The 24136-nt window shown below is 48.4% G+C and overlaps 1 protein-coding gene across 1 annotated transcript; it reads left to right on the top strand.

Annotated features, from left to right (window-relative positions):
- Positions 1–1931: 1931 nt before the first annotated feature.
- Positions 1932–2804, top strand: LOC135392426 (uncharacterized). The gene has a single exon (XM_064623140.1). It carries the CDS (start codon positions 1932–1934, stop codon positions 2802–2804), a length of 873 nt encoding a protein of 290 aa, XP_064479210.1.
- The last annotated feature ends 21332 nt before the right edge of the window (positions 2805–24136 follow it).

Here is a 24136-nt window from a genome sequence, read left to right as displayed (position 1 = left end):
ATGATGTCGGGATTGCTTGGAAAACCGGGTGGTTTTCGCACTGCACAGTTACGTGGCAGTCGGCTGCGCCATGTCGGATATCTATCTTTATTTTTACAAAAATGTACAATAGGTGGCGGTTACATAATAGTTTGTTTAAGTGAACACAGAGGGAGCTATGCGGCGATACCTAACACTGTTACCTCATTCGGCCCGCAGTAGGACGCATGTGACGCATCACATGTTTTCCCGAGTCACGTGGCTCAAAGGCGCTCAAAGTCTGCGCGTGACCACGTCATGTGCACGAGCCTCATTGGTAGAGTCCTGGACCGGCAATCCAGAAAACGTGGGTTCGAGTCCTATAGCTGGCTAATCTTTCGTGACTTTCTTCTTCAGTCGTTAATTTCTTAGGCAATTTGAGGCTTTGTACGTAGTTGCCCTTTCTATGTTGTTCCAGCCTCAGAACATCAGTTCTCTCATGAAGGTCAGCTTTTGACTTACATGTTTACTACTCGCATTGTGGCGAACCCTTGCGCACTTTGTAGTGGGGCGACCGATTGTACGGAGGTCGTGTTAATGTTAAGTGTGAACAGTTATGTACACCGGTTCGCCAAACACATCGGCAGCATAACTTTTTGACTAGGTTGTGGTGTGCCTATACTTGAGTGGTTGTTCCTCCCGTTTCGCGACTAGCAGCCTCGAGAATTCATATAAGACACCGTGGTACTTACAACACCCTGACAGTACAATAATACTAAGATTATCTTTACAAATTGTATTTTGGGTGCGTCACGAGAGACGGAGCGGGATTCTATGAAATACAAGGCTTTTTTTCTTGTTCTAGATCAGTGGCGCGTGTACTCATTTGCATTACGCACAGTTAATTTTACTAATTAATGAGAATCGGTGGGCGCTGTTGACCACAGAGTTGTAGCGCACGCACCCATAACTCGTTTCCCGCAAACGTCGGCATCAAGCGTCCATACAGCGTCCATTGAGGATCTGTCTAACTGCTCTAGATTACTTTGCTTAAATCACTGCATGCTCTTCGTCCTCACAGATTGAGTTCAGCTCCGAGTTCTTGACTAGGGTGGTTAATCGGGGCATCCCGAAATTACGGTCATCTTGTGTCCCGAAATGCGGAAATTTATTCGCAGAAATCCCTAGATTTCGGGATTTTTAGAGGAGTTCTTTTTTCGCCCCTTAACGCAATAAAGCAACACCAATGCGGAACATCACTCTTTATTATCAATCATCTTGGTAGGGCCTGCTCTACCTTAGGTTAAAGCGAGAACGATGGTACTGCTTGCGACATCGTTGCCCGTAATCTCTGGTTTGTGGTTGCACCCTCTGTCCCGAGTACTGCGAAGAATGCTCACAGAAAAAAGCAGTGTCCATGTATAGCTACCCATACTGTCCTGTCTGTTCATTTGTTCATTTCCCCTTTTTTCCTCAGACGCAATGCTGATGCCGGCGCAGTTCCCTTAGAAGTCGGCTCAGGACGCATAAGCTCCCATTTCTCCGGTTAGTCATGAATTGCCCGCCAGATCGAGGCGAAACACAGCGAGAAGCTACACGACGCGCACGACCAAAAACGCCCATTCCGCTATGTTGCATGATAACAAAAAAGGAAAAGAATCGGCGTATTCAGCATGCGCCGGTTCTTCTCCTTTTTTGTTATCCTTTGTTAAAAAGGAAAAAAAGGAGAAGAAAAGCGACGACGACGATCACGCAGTGTAGTCTGATAATCTTGACTGTCTTCATTTCTAAGCCTAACGTATTCCTAACTCCTTTCCAGCCACAGGAACACTTAGACAAGGTTTGAGTTACCTTTTTTGCGACTAACTTCCAGTACCTCCCGATATACTGCCTGGCCATCGGGTAAAGGTGCACTCCACGCGCACCCGTCTGCCTGTGCACTCTACAGTACGGAATCGGGAAACGATGAAGACATGTCGAGCACAGAAACGATAAGTAATTCATATCCCGCGGAAAGCGATAACACTATTGACGATAACATACAAAAGTGCAACAGGAAGAGGTCAGCGACAGGCTTCGATCCGTCAAGAACCCTCAATACCACTTACGATGAAGAAGGTGGGTTCACCGAGATTAAGAAGAAACGTCCACGGAAAGCGACCCTAGGGAATGACAGAAGGATACTCTCAGTAGAAGGAACGACTGTCATCTTCGCACCTATTCAACGGGATGCGCAACTAGCGAAGATGAACCACTTGAAGTTGTCCGAGTATCTTACCTCAGAACTTCCTGGAAGAATAAAAGAAATTCGTCTAAACCCATCAAAGAACATCATAGCAGTTGAGGTCGTCAATCCAACTGCAAATATTAGCTTGCTGAAACTGACGAGCATATGCACAATACCTGTACGTGCCAACGCACCACGCCCCCAAAACTCTCCTTTTAGGGTTCTGAAAGATATCGACATCTCTCTCAATGATGCCCAAATTTTAAAATTCACCAAAAGTGACACCCCGGTCCTTGCAGCACGCCTTATCAAAAGAGGCGCCGGAGCTGTAAGGATTACTTGTCTTGGCGACAACCCTCCGCAGCAAATCACCTTCCAGCTGGTCAGCATGCATGTTGATCACTACCAGCCACGAGCGCTACAGTGTGATAAATGTTACCGCCATGGACATATCGCGACGTGCTCCAGCAACAGACAACTCTGTGCCAATTGCGGCACCAACCACGAAGATGAGGAATGGAGGACTAAGGAACCCATTTGTGTAAACTCCGGAGGGAACCACCCTGCAACTGCGAAAGAATGTCCTAAGCTCAGGATACAGCGGAGCATCGCAAGGTAGAGGTCCCGGTCAAATAGCTCATACAGGCAGGCGACGCAAACAGTGAACGGAAAACACAAGGATAAAAATAGGTCAGAGAACGCAACGCACCAGCGGACCCACATGTCGCACAAGACACACAAACAGCTCACACAACCAGTACCACTGCCAGCAATGGCGGTAGCAAATGAACAACGGGATATAATATCAGATTTCCCTTGCTTGGCTGAACCTACAGAGAGATCAAGACATAAGGATGCACGCAATCATGCTCCTCTTCAGCAAATACAATAACAGACATCTACTGAACGAGAGCACGAGACTAAGCCAAAACAACAACAATTTTATTTGCGACCTTGGAGAATGGGGAGTTTCATCGCCACAGGCGATACTCTACCCCATTGCTGGATGGAATGGGGGGAATAAAATAACGAGCCCTTTCACAATAACGATCGAAGTCCGATGGTGTCCAGAAATGTCAGAAGAGCTTTGAGCGCAGAGCGAGAGGATTGGGCCAGGGACCAAGCAATTTCGATAGGGAGAAAGGGCGAGAGTCCAGCTGACGAAGAGACTCGGAGAGTGTGGTTCGGGAAGGTTCGTAGTGAGGGCAATGAAGAAGAATATGCTCCAGATCCTCAAGAGCACCACAGTGGCAGCAGGTGGGAGAGTCAACTTGTCTCAAGCGGTAACGCCACTGAGCTGTAAATGCCACAACGAGGTGCATTCGGTGGATTAATGCAGCATCTTGACGAGAGGTGTTTCGTGGCATGCGGAAAGCGAGCGTGGGATCAACTCTGTTCAACATAGAGGGGGGAAGAATGTCGGTTGTCCGTTGGCGGGAAGCCAGGGGTGTCACTAGGCGTCGCAGAATTGAATGGCGGTCTCCTCTCAGCAGAACAATACGGGTCCGTTTCCGACACGAGAGTGCTGCTTCTGCGGCGCGGTCGGCCTGCTCGTTCCCCACGACACCACAATGGGCTGGAACCCACTGGAGAACTAGCCTGTGGCCGCGGCGTAGATAGTGTGGTAAGCCATTAACACCTCCGTGACTAGGGGTGCGGATGGGCCTCGTATGCCGGAATTTTCAATTGCTTGAAGTGCAGATTTGGAGACTGTAAAGACTGCCCATTCTCGGGGTGTAAAATCAGCGATGTGTTTTAGAAAGAAAAGGATGGCATAGAGCTCCGCAGCTGTGGAGGAGGTTGGATGTGAAAGGCGTCTTCCGTGCACGACGCCTTCGGACGGAATGACGAATGCTGAGGCGGACTTGTTGTTTCGGGATGCGCCGTCAGTATATGCTGCCGTAAACGTAGAAAACTTCTCGTCTACCAGAGCATGAAAATGGGCTCGGAGGACTTGAGGGGGGACCTGATCTCTTCTTTCCAGAAGGTTTGGGAGGCGTACAAAAGTGGGCGATACCGGTAGAGACCAGGGGGCTTCCGGCGGTATAGTGTCCTTAGTTATGAAGCCAGTGAGAGTCTGGCGTGTCCTCTGCGCTACTCGATAGAAGTCGCTTTCAGGGCGGTATCGAATTTTTCTGAGTAGCGGGTGGCGGGGAATGTGAGCACGCAAACGGAGGTAGTGCCGAGCCGTTTCCCGTTCACGGAGAACTTCAATCGGGAGCTCACCAGCTTCAGCCAGTACTTGCCGTGTTTCAGCCATTCTTGGAACTCCGAGGCATCGACGAAGGCTTCGAGCAAACAGGGACCGAAGTGTATTTAATGAAGTTGTTGATATCCTGTGCAGAATAGGAAGGCTGTAAAGCACAGTTGCCCTCACCAATGCCGCGGGAACCGCGAGCAGGGAACGCTGATCACAGCCCCATCCTGTTGTCCATCCACAGAAAGATGTTGAATTGCGGGGAGCCATCGCTGCACTTTAGTTTCAAGGTGTTTAATGTGCCGAGCCCAGCGCAAGTCCGAGTCGATTACCACGCCAAGGAAGCGGTGAAAGCGTACCGGTTCAAGCTTCTTTAAACCAAGCCAAAGAGGGAAATTGGCCATAGCTTTACGCGTGAAAGGGAGCTCGACACACTTTTCGGGTGAAAGGTCCATCCCGAGGTGCGTGAGGTACGTATGGATATTGTTTAAAGCGAGCTGCAGGCGGCGCTGGAGAGCCGGGCGTGATTTTCCTACTGTCCAAAGGGCGACGTCATCTGCATACACGGAGAACGACACTTTGCGAGGAATTACTGATTGTAGGCCGGCCATCACCACGTTAAAGAGTGTCGGGCTGAGAATGCTTCCTTGGGGGACTCCTTGAGGAACAGGATGCTGAGGGCTTTGGCCTTGGGACGTACGGACAGCGACAGTCCGGTCCGTAAGGAAGTCTTGGAGCCAGATGAAGAGCCGACCGGATACTCCAAACGAGCGCAAGGCCATATTCACAGGCAGTATGGGAAAAGGTGGAAGATTCACCCAGCGCACTCGTAGCACCCGTCGAGCTCTGCGGTGGATTGCTGACTATCTTCAAGGAAGGTCTGTGTACATACAGACCGAAGACGGGAACAGTTATTATCACGACCTCGGTAGCGGAGTGCACAGGGTCCTGAGCCCTCTGCTGTTCAATGTAATCATGGCAGATTAACCGTACCGTTTACCCAAGAACGTATACATCAGCATTTACGCTGACGATATATGTATATGGATGTCTGGGGCGCAATTGCCTGCTTTGCAACCACGACTCCAGAATGCGTTAGATTGCACGGTATCCTTCCTATCGGACAGAGGCATGGACGCATCTATCGAGGAGACTGTATTTCTCCCGTTTACTCGGAAAAGAATGAAGAGTCTTCAACTGACTCTTAATGGTGTACCAATTCGGAGGGTGTCTCATCACCGCTTCTTGGGAGTCGTTACTGACGCTCGACTATCATGATCTGCTCACATAAAACATCTTCAGGAGCAGTCTGAGGCACGGGTCAACGTGCTTCGTCGTCTCTCCGACCCCAGTTGAGGAATGTCATCGAAGTCCCTACTTACGGTACATCGGGCGCTTATTCGGCAAATGGTGGCTTACCATCTACCTGTACTACATGGGATAAGCAACACAGCAGAGAAGAGGACACTACAGAGAGTTTTAACAAGAGGTCTGAGAATCTGCCTCGGGGTACCTTGAGCCACCTCTAATGTTTTGGCAATAGCAGAATCTAGAGAACTGCCTGTAGAGGTGTTGAGAACTCAAGAAATACTGCGCCACTATCTGCGCCTGAAACTGCGCCATGACAAGCACCCCTGGCACAGAAATTGAGATGCCGAAATTCTGACTTCTACGAAGCCATTGCTAATTACCAGCGCAACTTCCCAAAAACACAGCCTCCAACAGCCACTCAGCATCCCCCCCCCCCCTCTCCCTCTTGGACTCTAGAGCTACCGCGTATTTGCATCTCCGTGCCTGGAGTACACCACCCCAAGTCCACTTTTCCCACGACAGTGCTGAGTCAGCATTGTCTATCTATGATGGAGCGTCACTGAGGCAGCATTGTTATCTTCACTGACAGATCGACGACGGCATCAGGCTCAGCATCTGCTTTTGTGGTTCCACTGCACAGGAAAGAGGGAATGGCACGACTGTCACACAAAACAAGTTCAACAACAGCAGAATTGGTAGCAATCCAGCTGGCAATGCAGTACGTAGTATAGCACAACAGTCACATGCCGAGTGGGTGGTAAAAGCCGGACTCCAAGCCATGCTTTCATTCTTGGGAAATGGCTGTACGACACCAACAATTCGCCAAATACTCCATGAATACAACAAATGTAGAGCCGCCGGCCACAAAGTAACTCTGCAGTTGGTTCCTGGACATGTGGGTATAGGAGGGAATCAAGCAGCAGACGAACTAGCGGACATAGCACATCTATCTTCAACACTACATGGGGTGACATACTCAAAGTCAGATGTTACATCTTCATTAAGGTCATTGTTGCACGAAATGTGCGACAGCGATGGGTGCAATTGCATTGCAGAGTGATTCGTCGCTGCTACATCGCATAGATCCGGAGCTGAAGTTCTGTGTTCCGTCTACGTTACCGTGCTCTCTGTTCAGACGTTTTTACACCGGTGTCGCTTGAATGTGCCTTATGGCCGTCATTTTCTGCATAAAGTTGGAAGAGCCGACTCATCGAATTGTTCGCTTTGTGCAACGGTGAAGAATAGTGAGCATATTATAATGCACTGCATTAGATACGCATCTCAAACAGCTACACTGAAAGCTACACTTGCTCGGCTAGACAGCAGGGTCTTCGATATAGTGAAGGTGTTGGGACCACGGTGGTAGATAGTAAGGTGATCCGACGACGCGCCTCCTCCACGCGGTCGGGCGGTTCAAGGTCGGTCCGCGCTTCTCTTTCATGCCGACAGAGCGCGACACTTGTATTGGGGCCCTCTTATCATTGCTTCCGTGTTTGCCGTGCATTGACTCCAAATTGAAGAGCGCGCTATTTTAATTCAGAGACTTGCCTCCGCTTACAAATTCATGTATTTGATGACAAAAAAAGCTCTGATGACAACGGATCCGACACGGGGAAGAAGTGCTTCGTGCCGCGATGTAACTCCGGGTATAAAACGTGTACAGAGAAGGTGTCCCTGTTTTCTGCTTCTAAAGAAGAGGACCGCCTGAAGGTTTGGATATATACTATTCCACGCAAAGATCGCCTTCTTCAGACTACAGACTACGTCTGCGAGAAACATTTCGAAAGGAGGTTCGTCTCGAAAACTTGGGATGCGCTTCACGATGGTCATGCGTGTGACAAAGGAGTATATGACCTGACAATTGACTACATCCTAGACAATTACAATTTGTCATTCCCATGCAGTGAGCATAAAGTTGATATAATGGCGCATATGCTCCTTTACTACGTTGCAGTGCGAATGCGCCAGTACTGTACCCAGCTCAAAAGAAACGAAAAGAACAAGACGTGAAGTCTGCGCAAGCTTTCAAAACTAGTCTAGTGGTTTAGCGGAATGTGCCGGCTGGTTTTCCACCAGCAGGACACCACTTCACCTAGCACATACTTTTTCGGCGTCGTAGTCTTGCTTTGTTGATATCGCGCTGATGTGAATTTGAGCGCCCGTGTGTGTTCCTGACGTTTTTTTAAGTCGTCTCATTTTTCCTTCTTGACATTTTTAAATGTTTAATAAATGTGTCGCCTAGCCGTGTCGACTCCGTTCCTCTTTACCTTGCGGTAGCCCTTCGGCAAATCTCCTAATGCTATACTGGCAACCTACTCAAACTTTCGGCTCTTCTTAAGTTGTTTCCTCGCTCTCGCCTCTTCCTATATATTAGTACCACATTTTCAAAACAACCCGAACAATTGAATTTCTCCTTAATGCAAAGAAACTCTAATTTGTCGTTGCCCCCCATTCTCTCCGTTTCCTTGGCTTGCTGCCCTTGCGGGCTCCGGTAGCACATTCGACTGTATGCCTTCCACTTTGCGCCAGTGGTTCACTTTATGCTGTGGTGACAATGTTCAATCAGGCGACTTACGACATTCACCAGAGCATTCGTATGAAGGCTTACAGAAGCGCGCTACACAGGCATGATGCTTTAGCAGTCCTTGCTTTTCATGCGAGCGGAGCCGCACGTCGGGCCCAATCACGGTGGCGCCAGCTCACGGCGGATGTTTGAGCCGCGGACAGAATTTTGCTCTCTCCCGACGCGCCGTCACTCCACCTGAATGACTTCTACCACCGTGGTTGGGACTTTGTGCACCGAACACGAGAGATGCTGTCTTGGCGGCACTTGTGAAATTTGTCCAGAGCTGCGGGATGGATACGACCTTCTAGCATCCTCTATGCATGATCTTGGGATAATTGTGAATAGTGTTTAATTGTGGACTTCTAGTGAACATGTGAATAGTGGACTTCTGAATAGTGAATAGCGAACCTGCATGATCTTGGGATAATTGTGAATAGTGTTCAGTTGTGGACTTCTAGTGAACATGTGGATAGTTGACTTCTCAATAGTGAATAGCGAACTTGCGAATAGGGCTCCTGGGGGAAGGTTTTGGGGGGTGGATGAGAATTTTTGTTAGGAGTAGCAGAACAAGTCGGGAGACGAGTTTAATTTCTACTTGTTTTTTTTTTCTTACAAACAAACATATCAGACACATTCAAGTAGCGGAACAAAACGCAACAAGTAACGTCACGCAGAATGATCAACCAGATCATGACTGATAACCGGCAGAAAGTGATGTAATGCGGGACAAGGCGTACCTCCATGCACACAGGAAGGGAGTTGCCTCAGGACAGAAGCCGCCGATATTTCGAACAGAGACTGTTCTTCTTCTGGGCTCCCAGAAGAAGAACAGTCTCTGTTCGAAATATCGGCGGCTTCTGTCCTGAGGCAACTCCCTTCCTACATTCTACCGGTTCGCTGGATTTCTACCCAACTCCATGCACACAGTTAGGCGACAGTATTAAACGTCTTATCACTGACATGCATCATACTTTTGAAAGATGAAAGTCACTGAAAAGGTTAGCTGGCTGTTGGGCTCGAACCCAAATCTTCTGGATTGAGGCTTTGTATGTATTTGTCCCTTCTATGTTCCAGCCTCAGAACATCAGTTCTTTCATGATCATACTTTTGTCTGCTTACCTTTCATTCTTGCGTTCGTCCATGGCTTGAACCAGGCTCCCACAGCTCCCTATAGAGCCCATAGTTTGAGATCATTCAGGCAACACTGGGCATGCAACCAATGAAAATGAACTATGATGCCTACCATTCGGCCAATCAGGAGTCTCTCAGTTTGGCTCGCCTTCAATCGCTCGAACTTCAATCAGCTTTCTAGACGCCACTGTTTCTCTCGAGTCGGGTAAACTCGTCACAGATCTCTATAAGGAGCCGACTGACAAACAGCATCACCCTAATATCCAAAAGCGAAACATTCCATTTGGACAACTCACACGTTTAAAACGCATATCCAATACACAAGATTTTCTGAAGCATGCAAAGGACATGTGCAATGACTTCAAGGAGCGCAGATATCCCGACGAACTCATCGACAATGCCCTAGCCAGAGCGACCTCCCTAGACAGGGAAAGGTTGCTTTCTCGTGAATCCAATAAGGCACAAAGTCATAATAAATGCACTTTCATTACACCTTACAACCGCGCACTCCGTAATGTAGGATCTGTGTTCAAACGCCATTTAAACATACTCCACGCCGATGAATATCTCAAAGACATTTTCCCTAATGCTCCGGCTATTGCATTTGGGAGATCACGTAACATACGCGACTTACTCACTTCCTCCCGCAATAATCAACAGAGTCCCGGTTGCGCTCCCTGCAACAGCAACCGCTGCCAAACTTGCTTTATTGCAACATGTACCTCCACCTGTAGCACTTTTAATGGTTTCGTTTTTTCTATTCGGCAGTCTCTTCACTGTAACTCATTCAATGTATGCTATCTCATTATATGCAAATTGTGCAATAAACAATATATAGGCGAAACACGTAACACCATCCGTGAAAGATTTTATGGCCATAAATCAGATATTGTTAATAAACGTCAATCGCCTGTATCGCTACATTTTAATCTTCCGGGACATGATCTGCATACGCGTATATTATCACCATTTTAGAATCCGGGTACGCTAATGAAAACAAACGCAAAAATCGAGAATCCTTTTTCATTTCGAAATTTGCAACGTTAGAGCCGCACGGCATCAACGTGTACGGCGGCCCATTACAGTCCTTTATACTATGAGTCTATTTACTGTATTATCACTTGTCTGCCATTTTTCACATCATACACGATGATACACAATCAATAAGACACTCCGCGTTACTTTCCCAGAGTCTGGAAGCTCTTAGCCATCAAGGTGCTGTGTGTCCTCAATCCTTCGCTCTTGAGCCCTAATTCCCCGTACGCATTCTAAAGATCTTTGTGCCAAGTGGCTGCTGTGCCTATTCATGTGATGTTCATTGGTTTCCTCCACGTGGTCACAGCCCAATCTGCCGAATCCCAGTTCGCCGAATGCAGTTAAGCGGATTATCTTTGAGGGGAAAGGTCAACCCCTTTCGGCAAGCTGGGAAATGATATAGGAGCTTTTCGGCGAGTTGGGCATGGTGGCAAATGACCTGTAGATAGGAAACGTGCGAGAATCATTGAATCCCTTAGTGAACAGTGGCTGGAGAACTAGATATTATGTTGAAAGATGACACCCACCAATCGCAATATCATTAGCAATATTTATGACGAAAAGCCCCGACTATATAGGGAACGTAGCAGCACATGCAGATAATGCCACAGCTGAAGAGTTTAGTAGGGAGACGATAAATTTATCCATGGCCAGAGTAACAAAGGGGAACATCTCTGGATTAAACATCTCTTGTGTGTGGTCTTTCTATGTACCCTGGTCTCGGGGGTTTTTCGTACCGAATCCTTGCCAACAGCTCGCATGTCTTCTCGACATTATTTCATTAACGATATGTGTGCTGTTTAGTAATTTGTTCATTTAGAGTAAGAAAAATATCTCTTCGAGAGATTTCAGTCCGTTAAATTTTCTGTGCTTTCCATTTAAATATTTTAAAGGTATTTTATTTCGGCTCCTGAACCTAGAAGCCGTAAGCTCTGCGTCACTATCGTAAGGGGTCCATCGTAGTAACGTTGTGGCTGGCTATGAGGATGGTTTTGAAACCCTCTATAATCGCTTATCAACCAATTACAGCGAAAGCGTAATGCTTGTCAAGGCAATGGAAAGCCCCATGAGAGATGAACGTAGGAGGGACGCAACGTCACACGAACAATCGAATTGGTTGATTGACGGCGTGTTAGTTACATAGCGTTCTCCCTGCCGGTGCGGCGGAAGACAAGATACACTGGGAGGTATGACCGGCGAGAAGTGGGGGGGGGGGAATGAGCCCCGGGCCTCATCACGGGCCTGCACGACCTAATGCCCGATAGCTGCAAACACCACGGGACGTGAGGAGGGGGTATGGGCAGGACTCCGTAGTCTTGCATCCCCGGGGTCTGTAATATCTCTCACCGGCCCTGCTGGGAGGACAGTGTGCCCTGGGCCACCTTCACAGGAAACCTTACCAACATCTAAGGAGAACCCAGAGAAAACATCCAGACAGCGCAGTCGGTTCACCTCCCAATTTCGATTATGGAAGGCGATGGTCTTAGCCGCTAAGTCACGGTGGTAAGGTAAATTCGGCGAATTGGGAAGGGACATGTCGGTCATTCGGCCAATCGAACCAGCACATTTGGAGGTCAAGGGATTACGGCTGTCTCCCGGCCTTCAACGCATTCGGCGAGTTGGGATTCGGCAGATTGGGAGGACACGCTCCACGTACAACTCCGACTCGTCTGTATGTCTGTCTGACCTTGTCCAGCCACCTCCTATTGATTGCGTTTTGTTTTTCATTTTTGTTTTTCATTTTTGTTGATATTTGTATTGCGTTTGTAGTTCTCTTCACCCTTACCCGTTTCTCTTGTACCATGTGACTTGGTTTTTGATATATGCTTCACCACTTGTAACAGGTCCTCAACCCTGAAGAAGTCCAGCCTACTGCACGAAAGTCTTGTTTTTATGTATATGGTAAACGGTTGATGCTCTTAACCGTCTTTGTTATTTTTGATTCTGCATCGCCGGAAACTTGTACATTGTTTTTTCTTCACGTTCTACGATTTTATTTTAATCCCGAAATCCCGTTCCGGGATCCAGAGATTCGTAGAGGAAAGTCCCCAAATCCAGAGACTAGAAATGACTCGGCAAGCCATCTGATGAGGGGCTGTACGCCGAAATAAATCTTTTAAAATAAAACATTAAAAAATCCACGCTTAAAATTCCACCCTTCGAAATCCATTTTCTGAAATAAACCGTTTAAAAATACACGTCCTCAAAATAAACGCTGTTAAAATAAATCATGGTTAGGCTTAGGAAGGTAACGCTCCGTATCAAAGTAGTGATAGCCGTATGGGCGACACGATGTTCTTTTCGGCGAAACATGCTATTATGATGTTTCTTGCTCATGTTTGTATTGTTATCAATTACATAACAACTTAGGATTTCGAAATATCCAGCTTAAAAGTGATGACGACGATGCGCGTATGAATACAGGACACGCACACTTGATCATACCTGGGTAGTAATAGCATTATTGTAATGAAATTACAGTAATGAATTACTTTTTATGGTAATTTGTATTGCAACGCATTACTTTTGACATTAAGTAATTTGTAATGTAATTTAATTACATTTGGGCTGTAATTTTAATGACATTACTCATCACTTTTTACAAAAGAATCGAGTGTGTGTTCTGTGTTGGCACATGGCAGAAAGAGAGTTGGGGGACTGGCAAATGAAAAGAATTCCAACGGCACTATGAACGGTGACGCACTCAATCGGCACGTTTAACGTCAATTCCCTTCTACGAGCCAGTTGCTTTAGGCAGGGCACTCACAAACCAACGTTGTTAGGTCAACGGTTTGTAGCCCTGGAGAATCATTGTTTGCGGGCCCCATCCTCCTGACAATCTTCCTGTTGTCGTGATACATTGTGTCTCCTTCGTCTCTACATTGTGGAACGACACGTCATACGTGGCACACTAGCATGACATGTATGTAGAAGAGACAAATAGAAGAGTACAAGCTAACTGTTGATACATTGTAAGCATACATTTTTCTCCTCGAATTTCGGGGAAGGCAAGTTTCGTCAACTTGCGTGTCCCTTGTGCCTTCCACAAACTCGGGAACATGTATGCCAATAATGGTAAAGTAATGACTTTGTAATGTCGTTACTTTTTTGTAGTAATTGTAATGTAATTTTATTGCGTTTCAATTGCAGTAATGAGTAATGTAATTTAATTAAATTCTAGCTGGAGTAATGTAATTTAATTACATTTTTGGAAGTAATTTACCCAAGTATGCTCTTGATCCTTGAGCCAGCTGAGCGCTGAGGACGGATTGCGCGGCGACGGTCATTCGCACTGGTGAAAGAAAGACCAAGAAATGCGCACGCACACGAAAAAGAGAAACGCAAAATCAGAAAACATACCAAAGAATGGCCAAACTCTCCTGATAGTCGGCTCTATATTAGACTATATTACACCGATGTCGTGCGTTACTTGCACTGCTAAAACAACTTCACCGAATAATACGCTCCCGGGCATCCGTCATTCCGAATGATATCAGCCCCCCGCCCCCCTACTGAGTTGGCAAAACTTGTCACGGGTCACATACAGACATACAACCTACTTCCGGTGTACCGAAATCCTCGTTCACCGTTATAGCCCTGGCTAGCCCCAAGCGCGAGGAGGGTACTATTTTCCGTGGCGGACGTAGAGCCGTCGGCTGTCCACCAATCAGGGACGATGGATGTTAAAAGATTTATTTCGAAGCGTTTATTCTTCAAAGTTTATTTTTCGGAGTTTATTTCGACAGCGTGGATTTTCTCATGATTTATATTGAAGAGTTTATTTTGCAAATTTGATATTTAAGAGGTATTTTTGAACGTTTTATTTTTACATGATTTATTTCGCCGTCATCCCTGATGAGGGGGCTACTAAGAGCTTCTTTACGTTTTAGTGTAGGAAAAGCAAAAGTGGCATATCATGGAAGAAAAGAATTCGAAAGATACCTCTCAACCTGCAGTTCAGATCCCTTGCTTCTAGTGTTCATGGAGCACGTAGTGCAATGCTGCACTAACAAGCAGCGTTCGAGTACAGCGTCATCATCTGTTCTCTATTGCTGGTATAATCGTGACCACACGGAAGTCTAACGAACAATTGAGAACTTTGAGAACACCTTGGCTCTGAAGGTCAGCGGGCGTCATGCGTGAGCCGCATTCTCTCTATGCATGATTCCTTCTGTGACCTTTTTTCACTGTCTAATGTTTGTGCTAAGTAATAAGCAGCAGGGATTTACGCAAGCTTTTCATCTCGGCGTGATGGTCGCAGTCCCGCGGGGGTTAAGACACCCGTATCAGCTTCTTTTTTCTCCTCCTTCTCCTTGCCCCCCCCCCCCCTCCTATTTTGGAGGTATCCTATCCTTCTAGCATGTTTTCTTTTTGGGGGGGGGGGGGCGTAAGATTTTTTTGCGGGTATTAGGGAGGTGTAAGGGGCGCTGGAAAAATCACTAATAAGCAGATTTCTGCATCAATCTTAACATTGTACCATTGTAACGTTGCACAATTCTAAGCGATATACTCCACTACCACGAGTTGGTTTCTTGACTCATGTCTGGTCCACTAGCTGGTTCGCTCAAATAAATATACTATTTTATTTATTTAGTTATACATTGCCTTCAGGTCTTGCGCAGGGCATTACAAGGGGGTGGGCATTGGTACATATGAAATATACAACACATAATAATATAACAAAATATGTAATACATAATATACAGAAATAATATAGGTAATGTACAACATAGAAGATGTTAGAATATGATAATAATAAGACATGAACGCAATCAAATAAAAGGAAAGGAGAGACAGATGAGAGGAAAAAAGGGAGAACAGAACAAAAATCCTTATGTTCGCTAACAAATACGGTAGTTAGTAACAGCTGTTCTGAACTTTGAGGTATCGCCGGTAATGTTTATGATGGTCGATGGCAGGTCATTCCAATCCCTGATGGTAAGGAGAAACGCATGATGATGAGCTGTCGTTTTACATATGGGACGTTAAATTTTATGTTGATGGCACTGGGGCAGCGCCCAGCCTGCTGGCCGGCATCAGCCTCATCTCATCATCGTCTCTCTATGTGTGTGTGTGTTGATGATCAATGTGTGAGGGCATACGGCATGGTGATTGTAGAAGTGAGGACCTCAGCTGAGTGTTTCAACGATACATTTTATGGAGTATATAGGGTTATGCATGATATTTTTCGGTGAACTGAGAGCTCAGGTAAGGATAGGGAGGTTTTCATTGCGCTAATACTTGACAGACCAGAATAGTCTGATGTGACCAAGCGCACTGCGCGGTCTTAGATTCCATATGCCTGATAAGGGCATAGCTGGGCGAACTCACTCATGAGGGCACTCATGAGTGCCCCTCACCCTCTTTGCCTTTGAGCTGAGCGTGAGTGAGGGCAAGCCTGCGATGAGGCCATCCGTGAGTGCACTCATGAGGTTTTGCCCCTCATGAGACCTCCTGTGAGTGCACTCATGAAGTCTGAGGGGCGCCAGGTCCGTGTGAGTGAAGTCACTGGTGAGGCCTGAGGGGTGCGAGGTAAGTATGAGTGCATTCAGAAATGAGGTCAAATGACGCATGCGAGACGTGCGCAAATTATGAAGGCACTCACACGTGAGGCCTTCAGTAACCCGAAGCCTATTGACGACGCTCAAGTCATGAGGCCTATGGTGAGTACACTCACCCTCATGTGTGAGCCCTCATACGGTTTAACACTCACACAGTTGTAAAACCGTATGAAGGCTCTTATATGACTACAGCAGTGAAACACATTATAATGAATTTTTACTTGCTTTTATGTGTGTGACAAGGACAGGGTATCTACTATTTATTGATCACGAAAAAACTAGAAGGAAAGGTCGGCAGGGACCGCTTTGTCGTTTTTGCGGCACAGCCATCTGAAAAGTGTGCACAGGGCAGGCGATAGGGGGGGGGGGGGGGGGGAAAGGCCCCGAGCTTGCAAAGGCCCCGCACACGAAGCCCTCAACCAGGGATTACTTTTTTTAAATTTCAAGTATGCACTTAATCGTGTGAAACAGGCCCCGCACACCGCTAGCACCGGCCCTGAGTGTGCATATAGGAATGGTGTAGTTTAAAGGGGTGGTGTGCACGTTTTTGGCAATTTCGTCTATGTCGCGCTGGGAACACAGCGAAGCGTCCTGAGCTGACTAATTACTCTGTGACGTAGTGCCAGCGACACAACTTCTAGCAGGGTGCACTTTAAAGGGCTGGTGTGCCCGTTTTTGACAATTTCGTCTACGTCGCGCTGGGAACACAGCGAGGCACCCTAAGCTGACTAATTACTCTGTGACGTGGTGCCAGCGACCCAACTACCGGCAGGGTGCACTTTAAAGGGCTGGTGTGCACGTTTTTAGCAATTTCGTCTATGTCGCGCTGGGAACACAGCGAAGCGTCCTGAGCTGACTGAATACTTGGTGATATGATGCCAGCGACACAACTTCTAGCAGGGTGCACTTTAAAGGGCTGGTGTGCACGTTTTTGGCAATTTCATCTATGTCGCGGTGGGAACACAGCGAAGCGTCCTGAGCTGACTGATTACTTGATGAGATGATGCCAGCGACACAACTTCTAGCAGGGTGCACTTTAAAGGACTGGTGTGCCCGTTTTTGACAATTTCGTCTACGTCGCACTGGGAACACAGCGAGGCACCCTAAGCTGACTAATTACTCTGTGACGTGGTGCCAGCGACCCGACTACCGGCAGGGTGCACTTTAAAGGGCTGGTGTGCACGTTTTTGGCAATTTTGTCTATGTCGCCCTGGGAACACAGCGAAGCGTCCTGAGCTGACTGATTACTTGGTGATATGATGCCAGCGACCCAATTACCGGCAGGGTGCACTTTAAAGGGCTGGTGTGCAGGTTTTAGCAATTTCGTCTATGTCGCGCTGGGAACACAGCGAGGCACCCTAAGCTGACTAATTACTCTGTGACGTGGTGCCAGCGACCCAACTACCGGCAGAGTGCACTTTAAAGGGCTGGTGTGCACGTTTTTAGCAATTTCGTCTATGTCGCGCTGGGAACACAGCGAAGCGTCCTGAGCTGACTGATTACTTGGTGAGATGATGCCAGCGACATAACTTCTAGCAGGGTGCACTTTAAAGGACTGGTGTGCCCGTTTTTGACAATTTCGTCTACGTCGCACTGGGAACACAGCGAGGCACCCTAAGCTGACTAATTACTCTGTGACGTGGTGCCAGCGACCCGACTACCGGCAGGGTGCACTTTAAAGGGCTGGTGTGCACGTTTTTGGCAATTTTGTCTATGTCGCGCTGGGAACACAGCGAAGCGTCCTGAGCTGACTGATTACTTGGTGATATGATGCCAGCGACCCAATTACCGGCAGGGTGCACTTTAAAGGGCTGGTGTGCAGGTTTTAGCAATTTCGTCTATGTCGCGCTAGGAACACAGCGAGGCACCCTAAGCTGACTAATTACTCTGTGACGTGGTGCCAGCGACCCAACTACCGGCAGGGTGCACTTTAAAGGGCTGGTGTGCACGTTTTTAGCAATTTCGTCTATGTCGCGCTGGGAACACAGCGAAGCGTCCTGAGCTGACTGAATACTTGGTGATATGATGCCAGCGACACAACTTCTAGCAGGGTGCACTTTAAAGGGCTGGTGTGCACATTTTTGGCAATTTCGTCTATGTCGCGCTGGGAACACAGCGAAGCGTCCTGAGCTGACTGATTACTTGGTGAGATGATGCCAGCGACACAACTTCTAGCAGGGTGCACTTTAAAGGACTGGTGTGCCCGTTTTTGACAATTTCGTCTACGTCGCACTGGGAACACAGCGAGGCACCCTAAGCTGACTAATTACTCTGTGACGTGGTGCCAGCGACCCAACTACCGGCAGGGTGCACTTTAAAGAGCTGGTGTGCACGTTTTTGGCAGTTTTGTCTATGTCGCGCTGGGAACACAGCGAAGCGTCCTGACCTGACTGATTACTTGGTGATATGTTGCCAGCGACCCAACTACCGGCAGGGTGCACTTTAAGGGGCTGGTGTGCACGTTTTTAGCAATTTCGTCTATGTCGCGCTGGGAACACAGCGAGGCACCCTAAGCTGACTAATTACTCTGAGACGTGGTGCCAGCGACCCAACTACCGGCAGGGTGCACTTTAAAGAGCTGGTGTGCACGTTTTTGGCAGTTTTGTCTATGTCGCGCTGGGAACACAGCGAAGCGTCCTGACCTGACTGATTACTTGGTGATATGTTGCCAGCGACCCAACTACCGGCAGGGTGCACTTTAAAGGGCTGGTGTGCACGTTTTTAGCAATTTTGTCTATGTCGCGCCGGGAACACAGCGAAGCGTCCTGAGCTGACTGATTACTTGGTGATATGTTGCCAGCGACCCAACTACCGGCAGGGTGCACTTTAAGGGGCTGGTGTGCACGTTTTTAGCAATTTCGTCTATGTCGCGCTGGGACCACAGCGAAGCGCCCTGAGCTGACTGATTACTTGGTGATATGATGCCAGCGACCCAACTACCGGCAGGGTGCACTTTAAAGGGCTGGTATGCACGTTTTTGGCAATTTCGTCTATGTCGCGCTGGGAACACAGCGAAGCGTCCTGAGCTGACTGATTACTTGGTGATGTGATGCCAGCGACAGAACTTCTAGCAGGGTGCACTTTAAAGGGCTGGTGTGCACGTTTTCAGCAATTTCGTCTATGTCGCGCTGGGAACACAGCGAAGCGTCCTGAGCTGACTGATTACTTAATGATATGATGCCAGCCACACAACTACCGGCAGGATGCACTTTAAAGGGCTGGTATGCACGTTTTTGGCAATTTCGTCTATGTCGCGCTGGGAACACAGCGAAGCGTCCTGAGCTGACTGATTACTTGGTGATATGATGCCAGCGATGCAACTTCTAGCAGGTTGCACTTTAAAGGGCTGGTGTGCCCGTTTTTGACCATTTCGTCTACGTCGCGTGGGAACACAGCGAGGCACCCTAAGCTGACTAATTACTCTGTGACGTGGTGCCAGCGACCCAATTACCGGCAGGGTGCACTTTAAAGGGCTGGTGTGCAGGTTTTAGCAATTTCGTCTATGTCGCGCTGGGAACACAGCGAGGCACCCTAAGCTGACTAATTACTCTGTGACGTGGTGCCAGCGACCCAACTACCGGCAGGGTGCACTTTAAAGGGCTGGTGTGCACGTTTTTAGCAATTTCGTCTATGTCGCGCTGGGAACACAGCGAAGCGTCCTGAGCTGACTGAATACTTGGTGATATGATGCCAGCGACACAACTTCTAGCAGGGTGCACTTTAAAGGGCTGGTGTGCACATTTTTGGCAATTTCGTCTATGTCGCGCTGGGAACACAGCGAAGCGTCCTGAGCTGACTGATTACTTGGTGAGATGATGCCAGCGACACAACTTCTAGCAGGGTGCACTTTAAAGGACTGGTGTGCCCGTTTTTGACAATTTCGTCTACGTCGCACTGGGAACACAGCGAGGCACCCTAAGCTGACTAATTACTCTGTGACGTGGTGCCAGCGACCCGACTACCGGCAGGGTGCACTTTAAAGGGCTGGTGTGCACGTTTTTGACAATTTTGTCTTTGTCGCGCTGGGAACACAGCGAAGCGTCCTGAGCTGACTGATTACTTGGTGATATGATGCCAGCGACCCAATTACCGGCAGGGTGCACTTTAAAGGGCTGGTGTGCAGGTTTTAGCAATTTCGTCTATGTCGCGCTGGGAACACAGCGAGGCACCCTAAGCTGACTAATTACTCTGTGACGTGGTGCCAGCGACCCAACTACCGGCAGGGTGCACTTTAAAGAGCTGGTGTGCACGTTTTTAGCAATTTCGTCTATGTCGCGCTGGGAACACAGCGAAGCGTCCTGAGCTGACTGATTACTTGGTGATATCATGCCAGCGACACAACTACCTGCAGGGTGCACTTTAAAGGGCTGGTATGCACGTTTTTGGCAATTTCGTCTACGTCGCACTGAGAACACAGCGAAGCGTCCTGAGCTGACTGATTACTTGGTGATATGATGCCAGCGACCCGACTACCGGCAGGGTGCACTTTAAAGGGCTGGTATGCACGTTTTTGGCAATTTCGTCTACGTCGCACTGGGAACACAGCGAAGCGTCCTGAGCTGACTGATTACTTGGTGATATGATGCCAGCGACCCAACTACCGGCAGGGTGCACTTTAAAGAGCTGGTGTGCACGTTTTTAGCAATTTCGTCTATGTCGCGCTGGGAACACAGCGAAGCGTCCTGAGCTGACTGATTACTTGGTGATATCATGCCAGCGACACAACTACCTGCAGGGTGCACTTTAAAGGGCTGGTATGCACGTTTTTGGCAATTTCGTCTATGTCGCGCTGGGAACACAGCGAAGCGTCCTGAGCTGACTGATTACTTGGTGATATGATGCCAGCGACACAACTTCTAGCAGGGTGCACTTTAAAGGGTTGGTGTGCACGTTTTTAGCAATTTCGTCTATGTCGCGCTGGGAACACAGCGAAGCGTCCTGAGCTGACTGATTACTTGGTGATATGATGCCAGCGACACAACTTCTAGCAGGGTGCACTTTAAAGGGTTGGTGTGCACGTTTTTAGCAATTTCGTCTATGTCGCGCTGGGAACACAGCGAAGCGTCCTGAGCTGGCTGATTACTTGGTGGATGCCAGCGACACAAGTACCGGCAGGGTGCACTTTAAAGGGCTGGTATGCACGTTTTTGGCAATTTCGTCTATGTCGCGCTGGGAACACAGCAAAGCGTTCTGAGCTGCCTGATTACTTGGTGATATGATGCCAGCGACACAACTACCGGCAGGGTGCACTTTAAAGGGTTGGTATGCACGTTTTTAGCAATTCCGTCTATGTCGCGCTGGGAACACAGCGAAGCGTCCTGAGCTGACCCATTACTTGGTGATATGATGCCAGCGACACAACTTCTAGCAGGGTGCACTTTAAAGGGCTGGTGTGCACGTTTTTAGCAATTTCGTCTATGTCGCGCTGGGAACACAGCGAAGCGTCCTGTGCTGGCTGATTACTTGGTGATATGATGCCAGCGACACAACTTCTAGCAGGGTGCACTTTAAAGGGCTGGTGTGCACGTTTTTAGCAATTTCGTCTATGTCGCGCTGGGAACACAGCGAAGCGTCCTGAGCTGACTGATTACTTGGTGACATGATGACAGCGACACAACTTCTAGCAGGGTGCACTTTAAAGGGCTGGTGTGCCCGTTTTTAGCAATTTCGTCTATGTCGCGCTGGGAACACAGCGAAGCGTCCTGAGCTTACTGATTACTTGGTGATATGATGCCAGCGACCCAACTACAGGCAGGGTGCACTTTAAAGGACTGGTGTGCCCGTTTTTGACAATTTCGTCTACGTCGCACTGGGAAAACAGCGAAGCGTCCTGAGCTGGCTGATTACTTGGTGATATGATGCCAGCGACCCAACTACCGGCAGGGTGCACTTTAAAGGGCTGGTGTGCACGTTTTAGCAATTTCGTCTATGTCACGCTGGGAACACAGCAAAGCGTTCTGAGCTGCCTGATTACTTGGTGATATGATGCCAGCGACACAACTACCGGCAGGGTGCACTTTAAAGGGCTGGTGTGCACGTTTTTAGCAATTTCGTCTATGTCGCGCTGGGAACACAGCGAAGCGTCCTGAGCTTACTGATTACTTGGTGATATGATGCCAGCGACCTAACTACAGGCAGGGTGCACTTTAAAGGACTGGTGTGCCCGTTTTTGACAATTTCGTCTACGTCGCACTGGGAAAACAGCGAAGCGTCCTGAGCTGGCTGATTACTTGGTGATATGATGCCAGCGACCCAACTACCGGCAGGGTGCACTTTAAAGGGCTGGTGTGCACGTTTTAGCAATTTCGTCTATGTCACGCTGGGAACACAGCAAAGCGTTCTGAGCTGCCTGATTACTTGGTGATATGATGCCAGCGACACAACTACCGGCAGGGTGCACTTTAAAGGGCTGGTGTGCACGTTTTTAGCAATTTCGTCTATGTCGCGCTGGGAACACAGCGAAGCGTCCTGAGCTGACTGATTACTTGGTGACATGATGCCAGCGACACGACTTCTAGCAGGGTGCACTTTAAAGGGCTGGTGTGCACGTTTTTAGCAATTTCGTCTATGTCGCGCTGGGAACACAGCGAAGCGTCCTGAGCTGACTGAATACTTGGTGATATGATGCCAGCGACCCAACTACCGGAAGGTGCACTTTAAAGGGCTGGTGTGCACGTTTTTAGCAATTTCGTCTATGCCGCGCTGGGAACACAGCGAAGCGTCCTGAGCTGACTGATTACTTGGTGATATGATGCCAGCGACACAACTTCTAGCAGGGTGCACTTTAAAAGACTGGTGTGCCCGTTTTTGACAATTTCGTCTACGTCGCGCTGGGAACACAGCGAGGCACCCTAGGCTGACTAATTACTCTGTGACGTGGTGCCAGCGACCCAACTACCGGCAGGGTGCACTTTAAAGGGCTGGTATGCACGTTTTTGGCAATTTCGTCTATGTCGCGCTGGGAACACAGCGAAGCGTCCTGAGCTGACTGATTACTTGGTGATATGATGCCAGCGACACAACTTCTAGCAGGGTGCACTTTAAAGGGCTGGTGTGCACGTTTTTAGCAATTTCGTCTATGTCGCGCTGGGAACACAGCGCAGCGTCCTGAGCTGACTGATTACTTGGTGACATGATGACAGCGACACAACTTCTAGCAGGGTGCACTTTAAAGGGCTGGTGTGCCCGTTTTTAGCAATTTCGTCTATGTCGCGCTGGGAACACAGCGAAGCGTCCTGAGCTTACTGATTACTTGGTGATATGATGCCAGCGACCCAACTACAGGCAGGGTGCACTTTAAAGGACTGGTGTGCCCGTTTTTGACAATTTCGTCTACGTCGCACTGGGAAAACAGCGAAGCGTCCTGAGCTGGCTGATTACTTGGTGATATGATGCCAGCGACCCAACTACCGGCAGGGTGCACTTTAAAGGGCTGGTGTGCACGTTTTAGCGATTTCGTCTATGTCACGCTGGGAACACAGCAAAGCGTTCTGAGCTGCCTGATTACTTGGTGATATGATGCCAGCGACACAACTACCGGCAGGGTGCACATTAAAGGGCTCGTGTGCACGTTTTTAGCAATTTCGTCTATGTCACGCTGGGAACACAGCGAAGCGTCCTGAGCTGACTGAATACTTGGTGATATGATGCCAGCGACCCAACTACCGGAAGGTGCACTTTAAAGGGCTGGTGTGCACGTTTTTAGCAATTTCGTCTATGCCGCGCTGGGAACACAGCGAAGCGTCCTGAGCTGACTGATTACTTGGTGATATGATGCCAGCGACACAACTTCTAGCAGGGTGCACTTTAAAAGACAGGTGTGCCCGTTTTTGACAATTTCGTCTACGTCGCGCTGGGAACACAGCGAGGCACCCTAGGCTGACTAATTACTCTGTGACGTGGTGCCAGCGACCCAACTACCGGCAGGGTGCACTTTAAAGGGCTGGTATGCACGTTTTTGGCAATTTCGTCTATGTCGCGCTGGGAACACAGCGAAGCGTCCTGAGCTGACTGATTACTTGGTGATATGATGCCAGCGACACAACTTCTAGCAGGGTGCACTTTAAAGCGCTGGTGTGCACGTTTTTAGCAATTTCGTCTATGTCGCGTTGGGAACACAGCGAAGCGTCCTGAGCTGACTGATTACTTGG

Source organism: Ornithodoros turicata, chromosome 4, assembly GCF_037126465.1.
Source record: "Ornithodoros turicata isolate Travis chromosome 4, ASM3712646v1, whole genome shotgun sequence".
Taxonomy (NCBI): domain Eukaryota; kingdom Metazoa; phylum Arthropoda; class Arachnida; order Ixodida; family Argasidae; genus Ornithodoros; species Ornithodoros turicata.
This window is presented reverse-complemented; position numbering and strand designations above follow the sequence as displayed.

What these genes read in the sequence shown, in the direction of transcription:
- LOC135392426 (XM_064623140.1), top strand. Translation starts at nt 1,932, where the DNA reads ATGTCGAGCACAGAAACGATAAGTAATTCATATCCCGCGGAAAGCGAT.